The 19,785-nt window shown below is 48.8% G+C and overlaps 1 protein-coding gene across 1 annotated transcript in view; it reads left to right on the top strand.

Annotated features, from left to right (window-relative positions):
* The window catches only part of TIPE3 (TNF alpha induced protein 8 like 3), a 435,090-nt gene extending 420,336 nt beyond the window's left edge, over positions 1–14,754 (top strand). Inside the window, exon 2 of the mRNA XM_085646335.1 lies at positions 13,843–14,754. Coding sequence (XP_085502461.1) covers positions 13,843–14,405 — 563 coding nt within the window. The 3' untranslated portion in view covers positions 14,406–14,754. The remainder of the gene's footprint in view (positions 1–13,842) is intronic.
* The last annotated feature ends 5,031 nt before the right edge of the window (positions 14,755–19,785 follow it).

Raw genomic sequence — 19,785 nt, 5'->3', positions numbered from 1 at the left:
ACAAAATTGTACGATAAAAGAGAGGGAGCTACTAGCCATCAAACTAGCCTTTCAAGATTGGAGACACTATTTACTGTCATGTCATAACTATCTATTACGACCATCGAAATCTCCAGCATTTCAAGGCAGCTCTTAATTCGAGATTGATGAGGTGGGTCTCCTTTTTCAGAGTGCAGGATTTCGTGATAACTTATCGCCTTGGAGCAAAACAGGGGAAAGCAGTCGCCTTATCTCGATTGGGAAAAAAGCAGAAATACACCATAGACACTCTGTTGCCCATAATACCTGATGGAAAGATAATAGCTGCGGGCGAGATACATGAAGAGGACTCAGCAAATTTCTCTAAAAAACTAGCCTTGCTTATGCTGCAATAAACCCCACCGAGTGGTTATGAGACCCTCAGAATAAAATCGAGAATGAACTGTTGTATCGAAAAAAACGTTTGTTTATTCCCTCAGATGAAACTCGTGCCCTGATCATGAAATGGTGTCATACATCACCTTTGGCCGGTCGTCATGGAGGGGAAAAAACTGCAAACTTATCAAAGATGGTTTGGGTGGAAAGGAATGACCCATGACATCTCTGAATTTGTCAAGGCCTGTCCCACCTGTGCCAGACAAAAGTCCTCGAATTGTGCGCCTGCTGGCTTGTTACGGCCTTTACCCATTCCGCATGTTCCCTGGTTTTCCATAAGTATGGATTTTATCAATGAAATGCCTGCTACAGTGGGTTTTACAACTATAATGGTAGTAGTAGACATGTTATCCAAGATGGCACATTTTATACCTCTCAAAAAACTCCCGACAGCCAAAGAACTTGTAGAGGTGTTCATTACACAAATAGTGAGACTGCATGGATTGCCACAGTGATCGTTTCCGATCGTGAACCACAATTTGTGTCTAAATTCTGCCAGGGTATGTGTAAGGCCCTACACATTGATCATCGGCTCTCTTCTGCATACCATCCACAAACAGACGGGCAAACAGAGAGAACCAACCAGTCTCTAGAACAATACTTGAGATGTCTATTGAGTACAGTCACTAGCAGTTGGGTACAAGCCCTCCCATTGGCAGAATTTGCATACAACAACTCAACACATTCAGCTACCAAAATCTCTCCTTTCTTCTTTCCTAATGGTTACCACCCCAAATTTCTACCTCTTGATCTTCCTTTTTCTAGCACAGAAATTCCTGCAGTCACAGAACATCATACTCACCTCACCTTCATTTGGAATCAGGCTATACAAGAGTTACAGCTAAAGATCAGATGAAGACACAGGCTGATAATTATAGATGCCCTGCCCCTGCCTATACAGTAGGAGAACAGGTATGGTTAGCAACAAAAAATCTTAGATTACCAGGACCCAAGAAGCTTCAGCCCCGCCATATAGGACCGTACAAAGTCCTACAAATTATAAATCCTGTCGTCTTGAAACTGGAGTTATCTCATGAGTTGCAGGTCCATCCTGTTTTTCATGTTTCCCTACTCAAGAAATGTATTCCTCCATCATGTCCCGAACCCCCTCCTAGTCCTATTAATGTGGAAGGAGAATTAGAATACGAGGTCAGGTGTATCATAGACTCCAGAAGACATCAAGGAAGGTTACAATATTTGGTAGATTGGGTTTGGTATGCCCTGGAAGATAGAACATGGGAACCCGCTGATCAAGTTCATGCTCCTCTACTGGTATGAAGGTTTCATGCCCTGAACCCCTCAAAACCTCGACCTGTTATGAGACCTTTGGAGGGGAGAACTGTTACATGGCAAGCTACGTGCACCCTGTTTAAGTTTTAAACTACATCTCCCAGAATGCACCTTCCTTCTGTGCCATTACATATTACACTGAGGTCTCTTGTCTGGTGACTCTGGGAGTATAAAAGAAGCCGACCCACTAAGCCAGGTGCTTGGCTTACTATTCCTGTAAGGACCAAGCCCCCTGAACTGGATGCATTCTTTGGATTTCCTGTGATTACCGGCATCCGTGGTTCCTCGCAGCCCTCGCAGTTTCGTCCCCGTTCCAAGTAATTCCCACCGTGCTCCAAGTCAGTAAAGCACATATTTAATCGGCTGAGTTTATTTTGCGTTGCTTCATTTGAGACTGCTGTTCCCAACTCATGCAGTGGATTACTTCTGTTTCCATATGGACACCGCTGTTGTTTCAGCTTTTGGATTTCACATTAGCACGAGGACGCGCTTACTGTTCTGACTTCCCCCTGTGTTGTGCCTCAATTATTGGACATTAACTCGAGGCACTCTGTCCCGGTCAAGCAGCTCTCGGCGTTGTCGACGGAGGCCCACGCTACTCCTGTTTTGCCTTTTTCTGTTGGTCGTGTGTTTAGAATATCTGACAGTCACAGTCTAGAGAGTGCTAGAGCTGTTAACTCTCGAACTGCCGTTTTTAATTATGATTTCCCTTTTTCTAGTAGACCAAAGACTGTAAAGATATTTTTTATCCAGGTAGAAAACAACTTGGTGAAACTCCTTGAGGCAAACGTATGCCTTCACCTTAATCTACAGAAAGGTAGCTTATTCGCTCTGCAATATTATAGCGCTGTTCTTTTTGATTTGCCTTTCACTTTGTGTTATTTAACGAGGCTTCAGAATTGGACTTCGCTCTTCCCCACCTCTCAGTGAGTATGTGATGGTACACAATATCTATTGCTGACACCTTTAATAATGTATTAATTATTTTGCTCTCTTTTAAAAAGAGTCCACGGGAGAAGTCTTTAATCTTGCTCTTTTTTCTTTCCTTATTATTTTCTGTTATCTGCAGTAATGGGATGCTAGACTTCAGGAATCTCTTTCTTTACAACCCGGGCTGCCTGAAGATCTTCCCCTGGTGGTCCATCTGTCGCCTCTTCTCTCCCTGGGGGTATTAACTACTGTCCTTGTTGATTCAGCGGCTTGGAGTAGCTTTACCTTATGGTCGAGTAAAGGCACATCTACGCTCCCATGGATATTTGGTACCTCCATTAATCAGACGTACGATCCAGACACACCAATACCACCACCATCAATACCACCACCAATACCACTGCCACCACCACCACTAATACCAACACCATAACCAATACCACCACCAAAACCACCACCAACAATACCACTGCCACCACCACCATCACCACTACCACTACCACCAATACCACTACCATCACCACCAAAACCACTACCACCCCCACTACCACCACCACTACTACCGCCACCAATACCACCACCACCAATACCACCTCCACCACCAATACCACCACCAATACCACCAACACCAATAACTCCACCATCAATACCACCACCTCTACTAATACCACCACCAATACCACAACCACTACCAATACCACCACCACCAATACCCCCACCACCAATTCCACCACCACCAATACCACCACCAATACCACCACCACCAATATCCCGACCACCACCAACACCAGTACCACTACCAATAATACCACCAGTACCAATACGAGTACCACCACTACTAATACCAATACCACCACCAATACCAATACCACCAACAATGCCATCATCGGAGGAGGAGCCTAGCGCGCAACCAAGATGGCCGCGTAGGTGCGAAGCTCCCGAGGACCTCCGCGACCTCCTGAATTAATCCTGATTATATCCTTTCTTTGACGAGGGGACTGTGTCTGTGTACCCGAGCTGAGGCGGCACCCGTTTTCCGTTTTCGAATCGGACCCCGGACACTGGTGGGAGCACCGCTCGAAGATTGCGGCCTTCTCCGCGCAGGCCCCCCGGATTGGAGTTGTGGGGCGATCCGGGGACAAAGCGAACAACAGCGGCGGGCAGGGCTGGGCGACTCGCGTACCCCGCGCTTTCACTTTCGCTTTTGCGCCCTCCTTGCCCTCAAGCGAGGTAGGGTTGCGGAGCGGGGTGCGGTGGTGTGGCCTTGTCCCGGTGCCCGGCTGTCCCGCCGGCTGTGAGTTGTCCTGCGGTCCAGTGGTCACCCCCCCCCCGGAACCCGTGAACTGGTTTATCGGCCCTTTTGAGGAGATTGGCACGACTTTGGGAGTGCGACATGTCCACAAAGCAAGATGGCGACCGGGCAAAGGTGAAATCGACCCGCCGTGGCCCGGCACTTCAGTCAAACAGTATGGACCGCTACACCCTCCAGAAGGGATCCCCAGAGGCACAGCGTACATCCCCCGCGGGCCCGGCTGAGGCGTCTGCTCAGCCCGCGGATCTGACCCTCCGGGACGTCATGGGCGCCATTGCCGAGATGAAGGCCTCGGTGGACCAGCGCTTTGATACTCTGGCGCAGAAGATAGACTCGGCCCTGGTGGATGTGGGCCTGGTGAGAGCCGACTTGTCTAAAACAAATGACCGGGTCGATTCCCTGGCCCACACCACCTCGAGTCTCACTACAGACGTGGCGGCCCTTCAAAAGGAGGTGCACCGGCTTGGCCAGGCGAGCGCCCTGATGGACCGTCGATTGGAGGACGCCGAGGGTCGGGCCCGGAGGAACAACGTTCGCATTGTCGGGGTGCCGGAGGGACGGGAGGAGGAGGCGGCAGATTTGTTTGTGGAAGACCTGATCCTCACCCGTCTCCAGCCCCGGGGGCTGAGTAAACTTTTTGCGGTGGAACGTGCTCACAGGGTCCCCGGAGGAAGACCTAAGGCCGGAGCCCCGCCGCGGCCTCTTATTGCCCGGATTTTTAACTTTCGGGACAGAGACGCTATCCTGCAGACTTCCAGGCTACAGGGACCGGTCAAGCTCGATAATATGGACGTGAATTTCTACCCTGACTTTACTCCGACAGTCCAAAAGCAGAGACTGAGTTTTCTCGGAGTTAAACGTCGCCTACGGGACCTGAACCTTAAGTACTCAATGCTTTTTCCAGCTAAGCTGAGGGTGGAGGTGGATGGTCGCACGCACTTTTTTGACCGTCCCGAGGCGGCTGGGGACTGGTTGGATACTCTACCTGGGGATCGGGGCCGGGGGGGTGGGGGGGGTGCGGTTGGCGGGGAGGGCTCGCCGGATCAGAACTGAGGGGTGAATAGTAGGCCTTGCTCTGGACAACATTCCTGTTACCATTCACTGACCGTGTATGTTCCCCTCCCATGGAGGTCGTGCGGGGTCCATTGGGGGCTTTCCCTCCTCCTCTGGGGGACTAGTTAGTTTTTCATCTATGGGGCGACAGGCACACTGCACTTTGGGGGGGCTGTCTGGGCTCATGCAGGGGTGCAGGGAGGGGGGAGTTCTGTTGGGATGGGTGGGCGGGGGTGGAGTGTTGTTTGTTTGCACCGCAAGGCGAACCCTTTACTGTATTGTTGTTTTTGAGATGCTCTTTGGGGGACGACTGATGGCTTCCATGTATGATGGGGGGTAGGGATTTGACTGTGTTATCATGGAACGTTAACGGACTGGGGGATAGGATTAAGCGTGGTGTGGTCCTGCAGTATCTGAAACGGATTTCACCAGATGTGGTCTTCCTGCAGGAGACACACCTTATAGGTAATTCCTTTCATGCCATGAATCGGCGAGGCTATCGCTTGGCGGCCCATTCGGGCTTCACCTCGGGCTCGCGGGGGGTGGGCATCATGATTAAGAACTCGCTCCCATTGGAGATTGATGAGGTGCGCCATGATGAGAGGGGACGTTACACTGTCTTGGTGGGTAGAATGGAGGGCAAAGTGGTCGTTTTTGTATCAGTGTACGTTCCGCCGGGGTTGCAATCTACCACGTTTGCGGACCTGGGGCGCCTCCTCCTTGACCTCCCGGGTGGGCTTCTGGTAGTCGGGGGAGACTTCAATGCGGTGGCTTCTGGGTCTATGGATCGTCATCCCCCCAGGGACCTCCCCCGGGCACAGGCGTGGCTGTCCGGCCTTTTTGATACACTAGGATTGGTGGATTGCTGGCGACTAAAGCATCCCGCGCAGTTGCAATACACCTTCCACTCGGGTGCCCATGGTAGCCTCTCGCGGCTTGATTATGTCCTTGTCCCTGCGGCCTATGCTGGGAGAGTGGGAGAGGTGCGCCATTTGGCGCGGGGTATTTCAGATCACTCCCCATTACTGTTGCACCTTGATGTCTTTCCGAGGGGGGAGGGCAGGGTAGCCCCAATCAATGCCTGGTACCTGCGCGACCCCACTATTCGAGCAGAATTGATCAAATCCTTGCAGCGGTACTTTGAGGAGATTGTGGGGTCTGTCCCTTCGGCTATCTCCCTTTGGGAGGCTTTTAAGATAGTTCTCAGGGGGGAGGCCCTCTCCCTTATCTCCCATGCCCGGAGGCGCGAGCGGGAGGAGGTAACCCGGGTGGAGGCCGAAATTACTGAACTAGAGGGTGACCTGGGGAGCGGGGTGCCGGATGCCACATTGCATGTTCTACACCTCAAGCAGGCGGCCTATAGGGCCCTCGTCACGGAGGCGGCCAGGGGCCTCAGTAGGGAGCAACAGGGGCGACTGTATGATGTGGGTGATAAGGCTGGTAAATTGATTGCGTGGTTGGACAAAAAGGAGAGAGCGAGTCGTGTGGTTCCGTTGATCGAGAGGATGGATGGTGTGTGTGTCACCGAGCCGGACGCCATTGTCTCCTGCTTCGCGGATTATTTCCGCGAGGTGTATTCCCCGGTTTCTCCCTGCTCGGAGGAGGATTCCCATGCCCTGCTTCGGGACATCGCGCTGCCCTCCCTTTCGGTGGAGGACAGGGATTCGCTGGACGCTCCTCCCACCTCGGACGAAATTGCCCTTGCTATCCGCTCGGTCGCATCTGGCAAGGCCATGGGCCCCAATGGCATCCCTATCGAGCTGTATAAGCTGCGACCGGATGTACTGGCGCCCCACCTGCGCGCGATGTTCCTGGCGGCCCGCTCGCGGGGTTCCCTTCCGCCGGACCAGCGTCTGGCCACGATCGTGGTAATCCACAAGGAGGGGAGACCCCGTGAGCGGGTCACATCCTATAGGCCCATCTCGCTCTTGAACGCGGAGCCCAAAATCCTCGCCAAGGTGCTGGCCAACCGGCTGGTCGGCGTGGTGGGCGATTTGGTCCACCAAGACCAGTCCGGCTTCTTACCCCATCGTAACACGGCCCTTAATCTGCGACGCTTGCACGGGGTGCTCGCGCGTGTCCCGTTCGTGCGGGAGCCGGCCATCTTGGCGTCCTTGGACGCCACCATGGCGTTTGATACGCTCGAGTGGCCATACATCTGGGCGATGCTGGCGAAGTTTGGCTTCGGACCGGGCTTCATCGGCTGGGTCAAGTTGTTGTATTCCGGCCCACTGGCGCAGGTGGTGGTGAATGGACGAGTCTCGGCTCCATTCGCACTGGGACGGGGCACGCGACAGGGTTGCCCCCTGTCGCCTCTCCTGTTTGCACTGGCCCTGGAGCCCCTGGCGGAGTGGCTGCGGTGGCACCCCTCCATCCGTGGTCTCCGCTGGACCCCCGAGCATGAGGACCGTGTGACTCTCTACGCTGATGATATCCTTCTATATCTCGCCTCCCCGCGTAAATCACTGATCGTCCTAGTTGATGTTTTGCGCTCATTCGGTCGCAACTCAGGCCTCGTCATCAACTGGGGGAAATCCTGTGTATATGTGCTTGCCGGGGAGGCTCCGGTCCTACCACGGGACTGTCCGATCCAGATTGCTTCCCAGGGGTTTCGGTACCTGGGTATATATATTACTCTGGACCCGGAGGCCCGCTACGAGCGGAATTTGCTACCCCCCCTCCAGCGCTTGAGGGAGGACGTGGTGCGTTGGCGGCGTCTGCCGCTTTCGCCGCTCGGCCGAGCGGCCTTGTTTAAGATGATGTCGTTGCCGCGCTTTCTGTACGCTCTCCAGAACACTATGGACTTGGTCCCGGCGCGTTACTTCCGAGAGGTGGAGAGTTTGCAGCGTCGCCTGTTCTGGGATGGGAGGCTACGTATTGCCTTGGCTAAATTGACGCTTCCATGGTACGATGGGGGGGTCGCCCTCCCGGATATTAAACGGTATTACTGGGCCACCCAGCTAGCTGCGATTAATCATGGCCTTTACGGGCCCGCCCTGAACCCGGCATTTGAAATGGACAAGATGCTCCTGCCCGGTGGCGACTACAATCGAGCGCTCTATTCTGGCGCGCCGGACCCTCGCCTGACGGGACCGACGCGTGTCATGGTGCGTGTATGGCACGCGGCTAACGCAGCTATGGGGTGGAAGGACCGTTTGACCCGGGCGTCACCGCTCTATGCGTCTGCGAGGTTGGGCTCCCTGTGGACCTCGAAGGGCTTCGAGAAGTGGGACACGATCGGTATCAGCACCGTGGGAGATCTCTGGACGAGGGGGGGATTCAAAACTTTCGAGACGCTGCAGACGGAGTTTCAGTTGCAAGGCAGTGAGTACTTTCGGTACTTACAAGTCCGCCACGCGCTGGGCTCCGTCTTTCCGGATGTCGCGTCCATTCCGGAGTCTTCCCCCCTAGAGGACAGAGTGCTGGATGGCCATGTCCCAGACAGCACGATCTCCCTTATATATAAAAAACTGATCAACGACCGATCGGGCCTGCTGACTGGCCTCCGCGAGGCCTGGGTTGCCGATGGGCTGGAATTGGATGACGAGGACTGGATTTCCGCGGTGGCCTCTCCGAAGGAGGTGGCCATCCCGGCTCGCCTTCGCTTCGTCCAGCTTAAGATCCTCCACCGGGTTTACGTGACGGGGCCAAGGCTTTTACGTATGGGCTTTGCTGAGGATGGACTGTGTAAGCGTGGCTGTGGTGCTTTGGCAACTTTCCTGCATATTCTGTGGGAATGCCCAAAGGTGGAGCGATTCTGGCGTGGTGTGCACGAGGTCCTGCGAGTGGTTACGCGTGTCGCGCTGTTGCCTGAAGCGAGGAGATGCTTGCTGAATGTGTGGGTGCCAACCGACTACTCGGTTCCGCAGACGCGGTGGGTGACTCTGGGATACATGATAGCTAAGCGTGACATTGCTCAATTGTGGGGATCCCAGAGGCCCCCGGCGGTGTCGGCCTGGAAAGAACACATGGATTGGTGTATGTTTCGTGAAAAGGTGGTGTATGTTGCGAGGGGTAAGCCTGGGGCGTGGGTGAAAATCTGGGGCCCCTGGAACGCCTATCGCGGGGACATCTGCGAGCCGCCACTGCTGCCGGCTGCCTCACCAGCTCCGTCCCCCTAGCCGACCCCCTCCCCCAGCCATGGGCACGTGGTTCCCCAGTCCCTGATCTGTTCTCATTCCCCTCTTCAGAGTTTGGCGATTGGTTGGGGTCCCCCACTTAAGGAGCGCGTGCTGTCACTTGGGATTGCGGGTTGCCTTGCGGGTGTGGTTTTTTGTGTTGTTTTGTTTTAATAAAAGGAAACCGTATTGTGGGCTTGGAGTTATGTGGCCTGCACTGCTGACATCTCCTGATTTACCCTTTTTGCACCACCAAGAGATTTTTCTGTATGTATGTCATACGCTTCTGCCACTCTAGCGGCCGGCCAGATGGTTGTAGGCCCATACCTGTAACTATTTGAGATTGCAATAAACGGTTTCAAAAAAAAAAAAAAAAAAAACAATGCCATCATCACCACCAATACCACCACCAATACCAATACCACCAATACCAATACCGCCACCACCAATACCAATACTGCACCTCAATACCAATACCACCACCAATACCAATACTACCAATACCACCACCACCACCAATACCAATACCACCACCTCAGCACCTCTCGCTCACTAGTAATAGCAGGGGCACTGTAGGAGGCTGGAGCAGCACCCGAGACCATCCCTCCCTCCCTCCATGCCTGCCATAAAGCACAGCCCACGCTGCACCAGGAGGTGAAGCCAGAGCCCTACTACAGCTGGAGTGTTTTTGTTAGGCCAAAGAATGCAATGACATTATGCAATGCCACACTGCAAACTCAAATCATGGAGAGGGCAGGAAATAGCCCCCCCACAGCTCTTCCTCCTGAGCCGCGACAGTGTAATCACAGAGCAAAGGGTGTTGGGGAGCTTTGTTAGTTTTTATAGCTCGGATCATATGTAACTTACTTCACACTTTGTGCCTGTGTAATTTACAACACTTACACATCTTCTTAACTGCACTATTTATCACTACTTTGAAGACGTCGCAGGCCGGTCTCTTCCTCTGATATTTACAATTTAATAAGCGGTTGAGAAAGTCCTTTATTGCAATGCAATAGGTCTCGTATATGCGAAAGTTTATGCTATTGGTATTGTAAATGACAATGCCTTTTATTTATGTTTTAAAACCCAAAACATAAATAAAAGGCATTGTCATTTACAATTCCAATAGCTCAAACTTGTGTGAATGTGAGACCTATTGGACTGCAAATGCTTGTTATTTGTGTTGTAATGACTTATTTACTTTCCATGGGCACTGCTCCACTACACCTCTGTTTTTGTAATCTATGGAGCACCTGCGTTGATTATGTTTACATTTGTTGCTTAATATATAAATATTTCACTTAAAGTGAATTACTAAAAATACATGTTTTGTTTAATGTCTAATTGTCAAGTATTGGCAGAGTATCTCCACTGAAACCTCTTGCCACATATTATACTACTTTGGCTTTTAACAACTTTGATAGAATCTATCATGTTTAAGACTATCTTAAAATGACCAGATTCTGAGGAAGACAGCAACACCCCATTAATATTACTTACCTTAGTTCTTGCTATGCAATATATAATAGATTTGCTGTATCATCAGCTGCTATAAGAGATCATACATGTCACTGTGAACAAGTTTTTTCCAACAGTAGAAAATACTGCTTACCATTTTATGGTGCATTCTGCAGTAAGGCGAAAAAGATGCTCACTTTACTACAGAAGTGTAGATTTGTGTAGATGTTCCGCAAAAAGAGTGCAGTTACAAGATCCTGGATTCTGCAAGCATTGAACTTGATGAAACCAAAAGAAACAGCAAGCAAGTTGTCTTTACCCCTATCTCTGCTACTTGGTGTGCAGGAGACCTGGTGGTGGCTTTGTTCACAACCTCCTGAGTTACCGTTCTCTGAGGTTCTCTATAGCACATTTAAAAGTTAAACTATCACCATTACATGTTCCCATAACGTCATGGTTTTAGTCAAATCTCATCTTTCATTCCCCTCAAAATGAGGTTGATGATGCTCCTGCGGAAACAGTGACAGATTGGCAGGGAGCATATACATTTCCACTGAGGGTTCAACCAGCACCCCAGCCTGCTGATGCGTTACTTTTAACATGGGGAAGCAGTGACGTACTGGCGGTGCACAGGGCTTGCAAATAGACCCCTCACTGTTTTCGTACTGTGCTTAGTCCTATAGTGTTAACATTGTGGGTAAGTGCATTCTCAGGACACAGTGCAGTTTTTGGGGATGTCCACAAGCTCAAAACCAGGGCATAGACTTCAATCAATCAATCAATCAATCATTACACTTATAAAGCGTGCTACTTACCCGTGAGGGTCTCAAGGACCTGAGGGGAGGTGGTGCTGCTACTGCTCGCAGAGCCAGGTTTTGAGGAGTCTTCTGAAGGTGAGCAGGTCCTGGGTCTGCTGTCGGTGGGTAGGGAGGGTGTTCCAGGTCTTGGCGGCGAGGAAGGAGAAGGATCTGCCAGAGGTCGTTCGTTGGATGCGGGGGACAGCTGCGAGTGCGAGGCTGGCAGAGCGGAGCTGGCGGGTGGGGATGTAGAAGCTGAGTCGGCTGTTGAGGTAGGCTGGTCCGGTGTTGTGGAGTGCTTTGTGTGCGTGGGTGAGTAGTTTGAAGGTGATCCTCTTTTCGATGGAGAGCCAGTGTAGGTCTCTCAGGTGGGGGGTGATGTGGCTGCGGCGAGGGACGGTGAGGATCAGTCGGGCAGAGGCGTTTTGGATGTGTTGAAGTTGTCGCAGGTGTTTGGCTGGGATTCCTGCGTAGAGTGCGTTGCCGTAGTCTAACCTGCTGCTGACGAGGGGCTGGGTCACCGTTCTTCTTGTTTCTATGGGGATCCACTTGTAGATCCTGCGGAGCATGCGGAGGGTGTTGAAGCAGGAGGAGGAGACGGTGTTGACCTGCATAATATGTTCCTAGATTTATATGATCATGAGGTTCCAGCTTTCGTCAGCGCAGGTCAAAGCTCTTGTTATTTCCTTATAAATGGGTCCACCCATTACATTAGCTTCCAACCCCTGAGCTGATCAGCTGGTCTTGCTGAAACAGTGACTTAGTGATAGCCTAGCGGCAGACAGACTGCCTGATTGTAGTGCCGATGACAAGTCTTGATACAGCCTTATCTCACATGCAAATAATGTCATTTTGATCTACAGGTTCCAGCCACAGATTGCATGCTATCTCAAAGGGCTCCTCTAAATTCATAACACACTGCATGAAAAACTGACCGTGACTTAAAACTTTCAATTGTCACCTCTTCTTTTTCCCTTCATATGACCTATGTACTTCCATCCTCTGCATGTCTCTTCTCCGAGTACAGTCTGCTCTAAGTCATATGCACGTTTGCCTTAATCAGTAGTAATGTCTGCAAATTCCCCACACCTTATTCCAAAGATGACCACCTCTCGTTCTTGGAAAGTCATATCCCTGCAACCTATCAATTCCTAATCTCTTCTACTTCCTCTATTAATCTCACCAAACATCTACATGAACTCACATACCCCAAGATAATCATCTTATCATTTTAGTGTATCTCAAAGAAACTGGGAAACGACATGAAATGATTTCCTTGAGAGCACAAGACTAATTGCAATAGGCAATAACCAATAACCTCTGGCTTAACCACTACCCTTGGGTTCCGGAGCAACTTACTGCCTGGCGTAATGCACTTTAACGCCACATCAAGGGTAGTAGGTGCTTTGTAAATGCAATTACACTAAGATACAGTGCAATAACTATATTACTCTGAAAGTTTCCATAGATGTAATTTAGATGCATTGAGTGAAGGGTCTGGGTAAAGCCCATAAAGCAAGTTAGGACGATTTGCGTTTAATTCTAAGTAGCCAAGATGGTCTGTCTGCAAGCATGTGACCTATTAGCTCACAAAGAAATCCTGTCAGGCAGCATCAGGCCTGCAGTGATGGGGACTCCTAGAGTGCAAAATGCCAGTACAAAAGTATATGTGAACATTGAACCTGCAGTTTTCCTGCACTGTAACTCATCCAATGGAAGCGTTCATACGGGTGGGCAGCAATGAGCCTCCTTCTTCCTACCCAATGAGACTCAGGCAGTGAGGTAAGGGGTTGTCCTACAAAGGGGTTGGGTCAACCCTTTCCCTCTCCCTCTCGGTTGGAGTAGCAACAGCTTAAACATTTGCAGTATGGGCTCAACTTGTACCTGGTAGTTTGGTACTTCCTGCACAATCACTTAAACCAAGTATAAATTGTGTATCTAAGTAAACTGCATTTGTGGACGGATAAAGGAGACATTACCTATTGTGTTTTGTTTTGGCTGCTGCAGCAATTTTTGTTACGTTTTGTCGATCAATAAATATATCCATCTAAAAACTGTGTAATAGGTGTAGACTCGCCAGCACATGATTTCTTAGTTACGTAGGCTGTTACACTGGGAGGATGAATACGTGATTACAATCCTTCCAAAAGTATTTCCCTTCGTGGATAGTGTTTGTCAGCATCAGTCGTTATCCCACAATACAGTCTGTGAATAACCTTCCCCAGGCAATGAAAAAAGCGCGGTGTGTTTGAAAGAAAGTAGCAGCTTTGCCGAGAATGCCGCCTCGCCTCTAACTGTGCCTGTTAACACAACAGCAGGCTTCTCTTTCACACACCAGCTTAAAAGCCTCGAGCGCAGAGTGCTAGCAATTCACCTAAGTGTCATAATGACTGTCAGCTGTAATGGTGGAAAATGCATTCTGTTCCTGAAGTGTTATTGCAATGATTGTCTTATTGTCTCCACGCAGGTCCTGAAATGTTCTGCTCGAAAAGCCTGGCCTTGAAAGCCCAGAAGAAAGTGCTGAGCAAAATGGCGACGAAGGCGATGGCAAGCATGCTCATCGATGACAAAAGCAGCGAGATCCTGGACGAGCTGTACAAAGCCACGAAAGAATACACGCGGAACAAGAAGGAAGCCCACAAGATCATGCAGGACTTGATCAAAATTGCAATCAAAGTGGGAATCTTGTACAGAAACAATCAGTTCAGCCAGGAAGAGCTGGAGATTGTTGACAAGTTCAAAAAGAAGCTGAACCAGACGTCCATGACAGCTGTGAGTTTCTATGAAGTCGAATACACCTTTGACAAAAACATCCTCTCAGGACTGTTGAACGAGTGCAAGGATTTGATGCATGAGCTGGTGAAGAGACACCTGACGCCAAAGTCTCATGGGCGCATCAACCACGTCTTCAACCACTTTGCGGACATGGATTTCTTGACCGCCCTCTATAGCCGCGACGGGAAGTGTAGACCATACCTCAAGAGGATCTGTGATGGCGTCAACAAACTCCTGGATGAGAGGATCATTTAAAATGCTGCCTTTGACATGGAGCAAAACTGGTTGAAACGGTTCCATGGACCTGGCGCTGGGGCGCTCTCTGCAGGAAGTGGAGCTCTCCGTTCGCCACAGACATTAACCGGCCTTTTCTGCCTGGCATACTCTGACCTCTGTTGGTACAATGAATGAGGCCTTGAAACAGACCTTTGACTATCTTACTCATGCTGGGAAACTGCTTATGAGTGACGCGTTCCAAAAATGCAACATTTTTTACTGTTAACCAGGACGCAAGTGAAAACACAATCCTACATTCTTCAAAAAACAAAAATTGCAAAGCGATTTAATGTTTGTTAGTAAAGTAAGCAATGGCTCTTATCTTTACAGTGCTGTTGGTACATAGTGTTTCTATTGTTTATTATGCTTGAAAGTCTGTTAAGAATTGCCTTCTTTTGTTTCCTTTAAATGCACAGTTTTGTAAGTTTCAAAATGTAAGGTATTGCATTTCTCTCCAAATAGCTGTAATGGACATAGTCGTTCCCTTTGAAATAATGTGCTTTCTGATGATAGGTCCCCGGTCATTTCATACATACAGAAATAATAACACCGCCATCTGTATCTCAGTAAGTCTACCTTTCAGTGGGACCACATTTATTAAAATAAAAAAACAGATTCCAGCAGAACTGATGTGCTTAGTTAGAGTAGGTGGTTTTAGGAGGCGGCACCAGCACTAATATTTGGGGGCTGGGGCTTATATATCATCATCACGCAGAGCAAAAGAGAGAAAAGGAGAAAGATGTAGGAAAATGCAAATAGAAATACAGTAACAATGGGAGAAAAAAAGGATTTAAAAAAACCCAATAAGAATATGAAACAAGACACAGAAAGTGGAAGAAAAGGGCAAGATGTGGAATTAAACCTAGGCAGCTTTCATATTCACCAACCCCAACAATCAGCAGCACAAGTTGGCTAGTCGCCCGAGAAACATCTGGAGCCCCTGCCCTGATTTTTTTTCCATACACAAATTTAGCACATTGTGCGGGTAAGATGTGTTAAGACATACCCAAATGAATCATAGTTCTGTAGATTCATCGTTCACTGGCACTCTGTCTTAAAACATGTTTACTTGTAGAGTTTTAGCGAGAGTACGCACAAGAGTCAAAGCTAACTCGGCCGGCTGTAAGTGTATTGTTAGCACATGTTTTTAATAAGAGGTTTTCTACACCATTTTCTCATAGTTGTCCCGTTTTCTATAAACTGAAGCTTTAATCATTTTTGTTTACGGTAACAAATGCATTAAAAAAAAACCTTCCCACTACTATGTAATCATTGGCCAGGTTTGTCAATTAAAAACTCGTGCATTTATCTTATTGTTTTACTTTTTAGAAACCTGGCCTTTCTCCGACCCTAAACGCAGGGCTTTGCCTTTCACTCACTGAAGACGCAAACCAGCATCCCTAGGAGTCCCGCCCCTCTCCCACAATGCACTCTGCCTCTCTCGAGCCTCCTTTCTTTCTGTGGCAGGATAAGCCATGCTAGTTCAGGAGTGTTCATTGTCTCTCTCAGAGGAGCTTTCAAAGGCCTCGTGGACTTAAACTCTGCATTGGGACATCAGGTGCTCTGCGAACACTAGAACCGGGGTGAAATATCTAAAAACCTTGCCTACTGGAACAACTGGCATGTGTGCTGCTGGCCTGTTGTTGGCTGTATCTCTGTCTGAGAAACATCCATACAAGTTGCTTGGCATCTTGCTGATTGTTTTGCACTCAGACCTGTTATTGTGATCTTAGAGTACTATTAGGACTAACAGTGGAACCTTCTAACTGACAGCGCCTGTTCTAATGTCACCCTTTAAAGTGTTCTCCCCAATAAAGTGTTATCACACATAGATTAAGGAAATGTGTGCATTCTGAATAGCACCCACTGTTACAATGCTAGTTTCCTAGGGAACTTAATCAAACAGATCAAACAAAAGCCAAGATGCACCACACATTTGTGAAAAGCAATCAAATAATAACAATATATGTAGTTCAAATCCAATTCAAAAGACAGATAAGTGTTCCTTGATTTAGTCTTTTTATTCCAAGTTCATTAGGCAATGGACATTACAATGCGACACAGCCGACGCGTTTCGTCCTGAAACAGGACTTCTTCAGGGCTGTTAAAAATACATAGACATACAGTTATAAATACATATATATACAACAATAAAAGGTGTCACATATTAAATGACAATCTGACAAACAAAACCTACACTACGATAAACATTTTCCATGAATTCCTAATTTCAAGGGAGTAAGTATGACCAGACATGTACAGGGTAGAGGTTATAATGATGTTCCTCAGGTCCATAATATCTTAATGGGCCATACAATGCAAATGGGCTTTTCAACATAACATTTTATATTTAAAATATTCTCCCAATGTAATTCTTACATAGAAAACAAACAAGCAAAGATTTCAAGGAGGAAGAAAGGAGGGAAATAAAGGACAAGATGTACGGTATCCTATGCTCCATTTATCAATCCGCATATTGTATATGAAGGTGGTAATAAGTTAAATGAAAATTCAAAACAAATTCCACCTAACATTATAGGGAGTACCGTAAATGAGGTAGGTTTATAATATACCTACCAAATTGTATGAAAGATCACTTGTATACGTTATGATCGTTGTTAATACGATGAGGAAAAGATCTTCTATGTAGGTTCTTTTCTTCCATACGAAGACAAGCGTGTGCAGGTAACCATACCCTAAACCAATAGCTTCTCACAAGACTTTCCTCTCCATCTAAGCTTGGTTGTTGCAAGGTCGCGAGGCAGCACCGGCATGTTCGATGCACCTCATCCTCTGAGCAAAATACCCTCAAGTCACTCAATTGTGCTCGAGGAAATACTACACTCATACTTTGGTCTTTAGTGTCCAAATAACTTGCCTGCAGCTACTTAGCAGTGCTTATGAAATGGAAACAAAGGCAGGGGAAGCGTCGTGGTCAGACCTCAGACTTCCGCCCGAGGGTGAAGGCAGGGGAAGCGTCGTGGTCAGACCTCCGCACGAGGGTGAAGGCAGGGGGGAGCATCGTGGTAAGACCTCAGACCTCCACACGAGGGTGAAGGCAGGGGAAGCGTCGTGGTCAGACCTCAGACCTCCGCACAAGGGTGAAGGCAGGGGAAACGTCGTGGTCAGACCTCAGACCTCCGCAGGAGGGTGAAAGGCAGGGGAAGCATCGTGGTCAGACCTCAGACCTCCACACGAGGGTGAAGGCAGGGGAAGCATGGTGGTCAGATCTCAGACCTCCGCAGGAGGGTGAAGGCAGGGGAAGCGTCATGGTCAGACCTCAGACCTGCGCACCAGGGAGAAGGCAGGGGAAGCGTCGTGGTCAGACCTCCGCACAAGGGTGAAGGCAGGGGAAGCAACGTGGTCAGACCTCAGACCTCCGAACGAAGGTGAAGGCAGGGGGAACGTCGTGGTCAGACCTCAGACCTGTGCACCAGGGAGAAGGCAGGGGAAGCATCATGGTCTGACCTCCGCACGAGGGTGAAGGCAGTGGAAGCATCGTGGTCAGACCTCCGCACAAGGGTGAAGGCAGGGGAAGCGTCGTGGTCAGACCTCACACCTCCGTAGGAGGGTGAAGGCAGGGGAAGCATCGTGGTCAGACCTCAGACCTGCGCACCAGGGAGAAGGCAGGGGAATCATCGTGGTCAGACCTCAGCATGAGGGTGAAGGCAGTGGAAGCATCGTGGTCAGACCTCAGACCTCCACACACGGGTGAAGGCAGGGGAAGCGTCGTGGTCAGACCTCAGACCTCCACATGAGGGTGAAAGCAGGGGAAGCGTCGTGGTCAGACCTGAGACCTCCGCATGAGGGTGAAGGCAGCTGCACGCAGCAGAAGTCAGCATTTCCAGAGTCGCATTCTTTCACAAATTGTAGAAACCTATATGAAATAAACACACACTATGTCATATATGATAAGAGAAAGAATTTATGGCGAGCGGCACGGGGTTAGACAGCTGGCAGCCGAATGTCCAACAAAGGGAAGTCTCACACAATCTTTTATTCTTGCAAACTACAAAGAAAGGGCATTATGATTTATGCAACACATGTCCAGTAAAAGAACAAGATTGAGACAGTTTCTGAGGAATAATGGACAGGGGCGTCTCCTGCCTATCATCAGACGTGGAAGGTTACACAATTATAAAATACCAGACCAATCAAAAGAGGCCCACACTGCGTGAGACCTGCAAGGTGTTAGGTGGTGGGGCTGTTGCTACCCACGTGCCCTTTGTTTGTGGCAGCTGGGACATCCCAAGCTAATGCAATGTACTAGTAACAGTAAATGTGATCTAAAGGATTTGTAATATTTTTCTAATCAGGGGCACATAAGCTTTTACCACTTCTGAATATGGTATTGCCCAATGCCTTTTGCTCAGCTAGCATCATGTGCTGTGTGGATGAAGTCCTTGAGCCAGCCTTGCATTGAGATGACAGCTTCCTTACAGTAAAACTAGATCCATTCACTCTCTTCTGTGCACGCTCTACAGGCCTTTGGGAGTTATTTAGTATCATAAGGCTGGGCAGCTCATCCTTGTTAGAGAATAATTATAAAATGGCTTCCCCAGTTTCTTATCCTTCATTCTTTGCATAACTCAGATTAATTCAAGAAAGACTATTTCATTCTGTTTTCCATAACTAAAAAAGCACCACGCACTCACAGCACTGCCAACCATGTGTCCATCCATCGGAAAATAAATTGGATACAAGTGACATTCTTCCGAAGAGAATGAACGCCAAAAAGAATGATTGATAAAAACAGAATCCAACTGCATCTGGACCTAAAATAAAAATATATGTATTTATACTGAGAAGTTGGAATCAAATGTGAGTTGGGGTAGAAAGATGTCACATTTTTAACCTGTGAATATTCACAGCATCTTTGAAGAGACATTGCAGAATAACTTGACTCTAAACTCCATAGGTGAAAGCAACCCGATGTGAGGGCAGGAGTATGTCAAAACTGCCTGGGATAGAGGTGACTGCTCAAACCTCGGACCTCTTCCCCACTCTGATGATCCTTTGTGGCCCACACTTTGGAGAGCGGTCATAAAAGGATTAACCCAGAGCTTTTACCGTTCAGTACCTGGGCACCATGCCAAGTGCTATAGTTTACTGCAGCACCTTTAGTCATTGTTTTCAAAGACGCCATGTTTTCCAACCACATAAGTTACTCATGCCCCTCAGTTATCTAGTGCTCCACATTTCCGAAAATGTGTTCCGGCTCCCTGCTAGATGTATGAAGGAAGGCGTCTGCAGTGCCTCTGGCTTCTGCTCTCTTAAACATAGAAGGCCTCGGCGTCTGAGAACAGTCTATGGAGTACAGATCCATTGTTTATGCAAGAATGTTCCATACCTCAAGAGA

The sequence above is a fragment of the Triturus cristatus genome, chromosome 3_1 (genome assembly GCF_964204655.1).
Source record: "Triturus cristatus chromosome 3_1, aTriCri1.1, whole genome shotgun sequence".
NCBI classification, from domain to species: Eukaryota; Metazoa; Chordata; class Amphibia; order Caudata; family Salamandridae; genus Triturus; species Triturus cristatus.
Note: the sequence above shows the minus strand (reverse complement) of the source record. Positions and strands in the feature narration are given on the sequence as shown.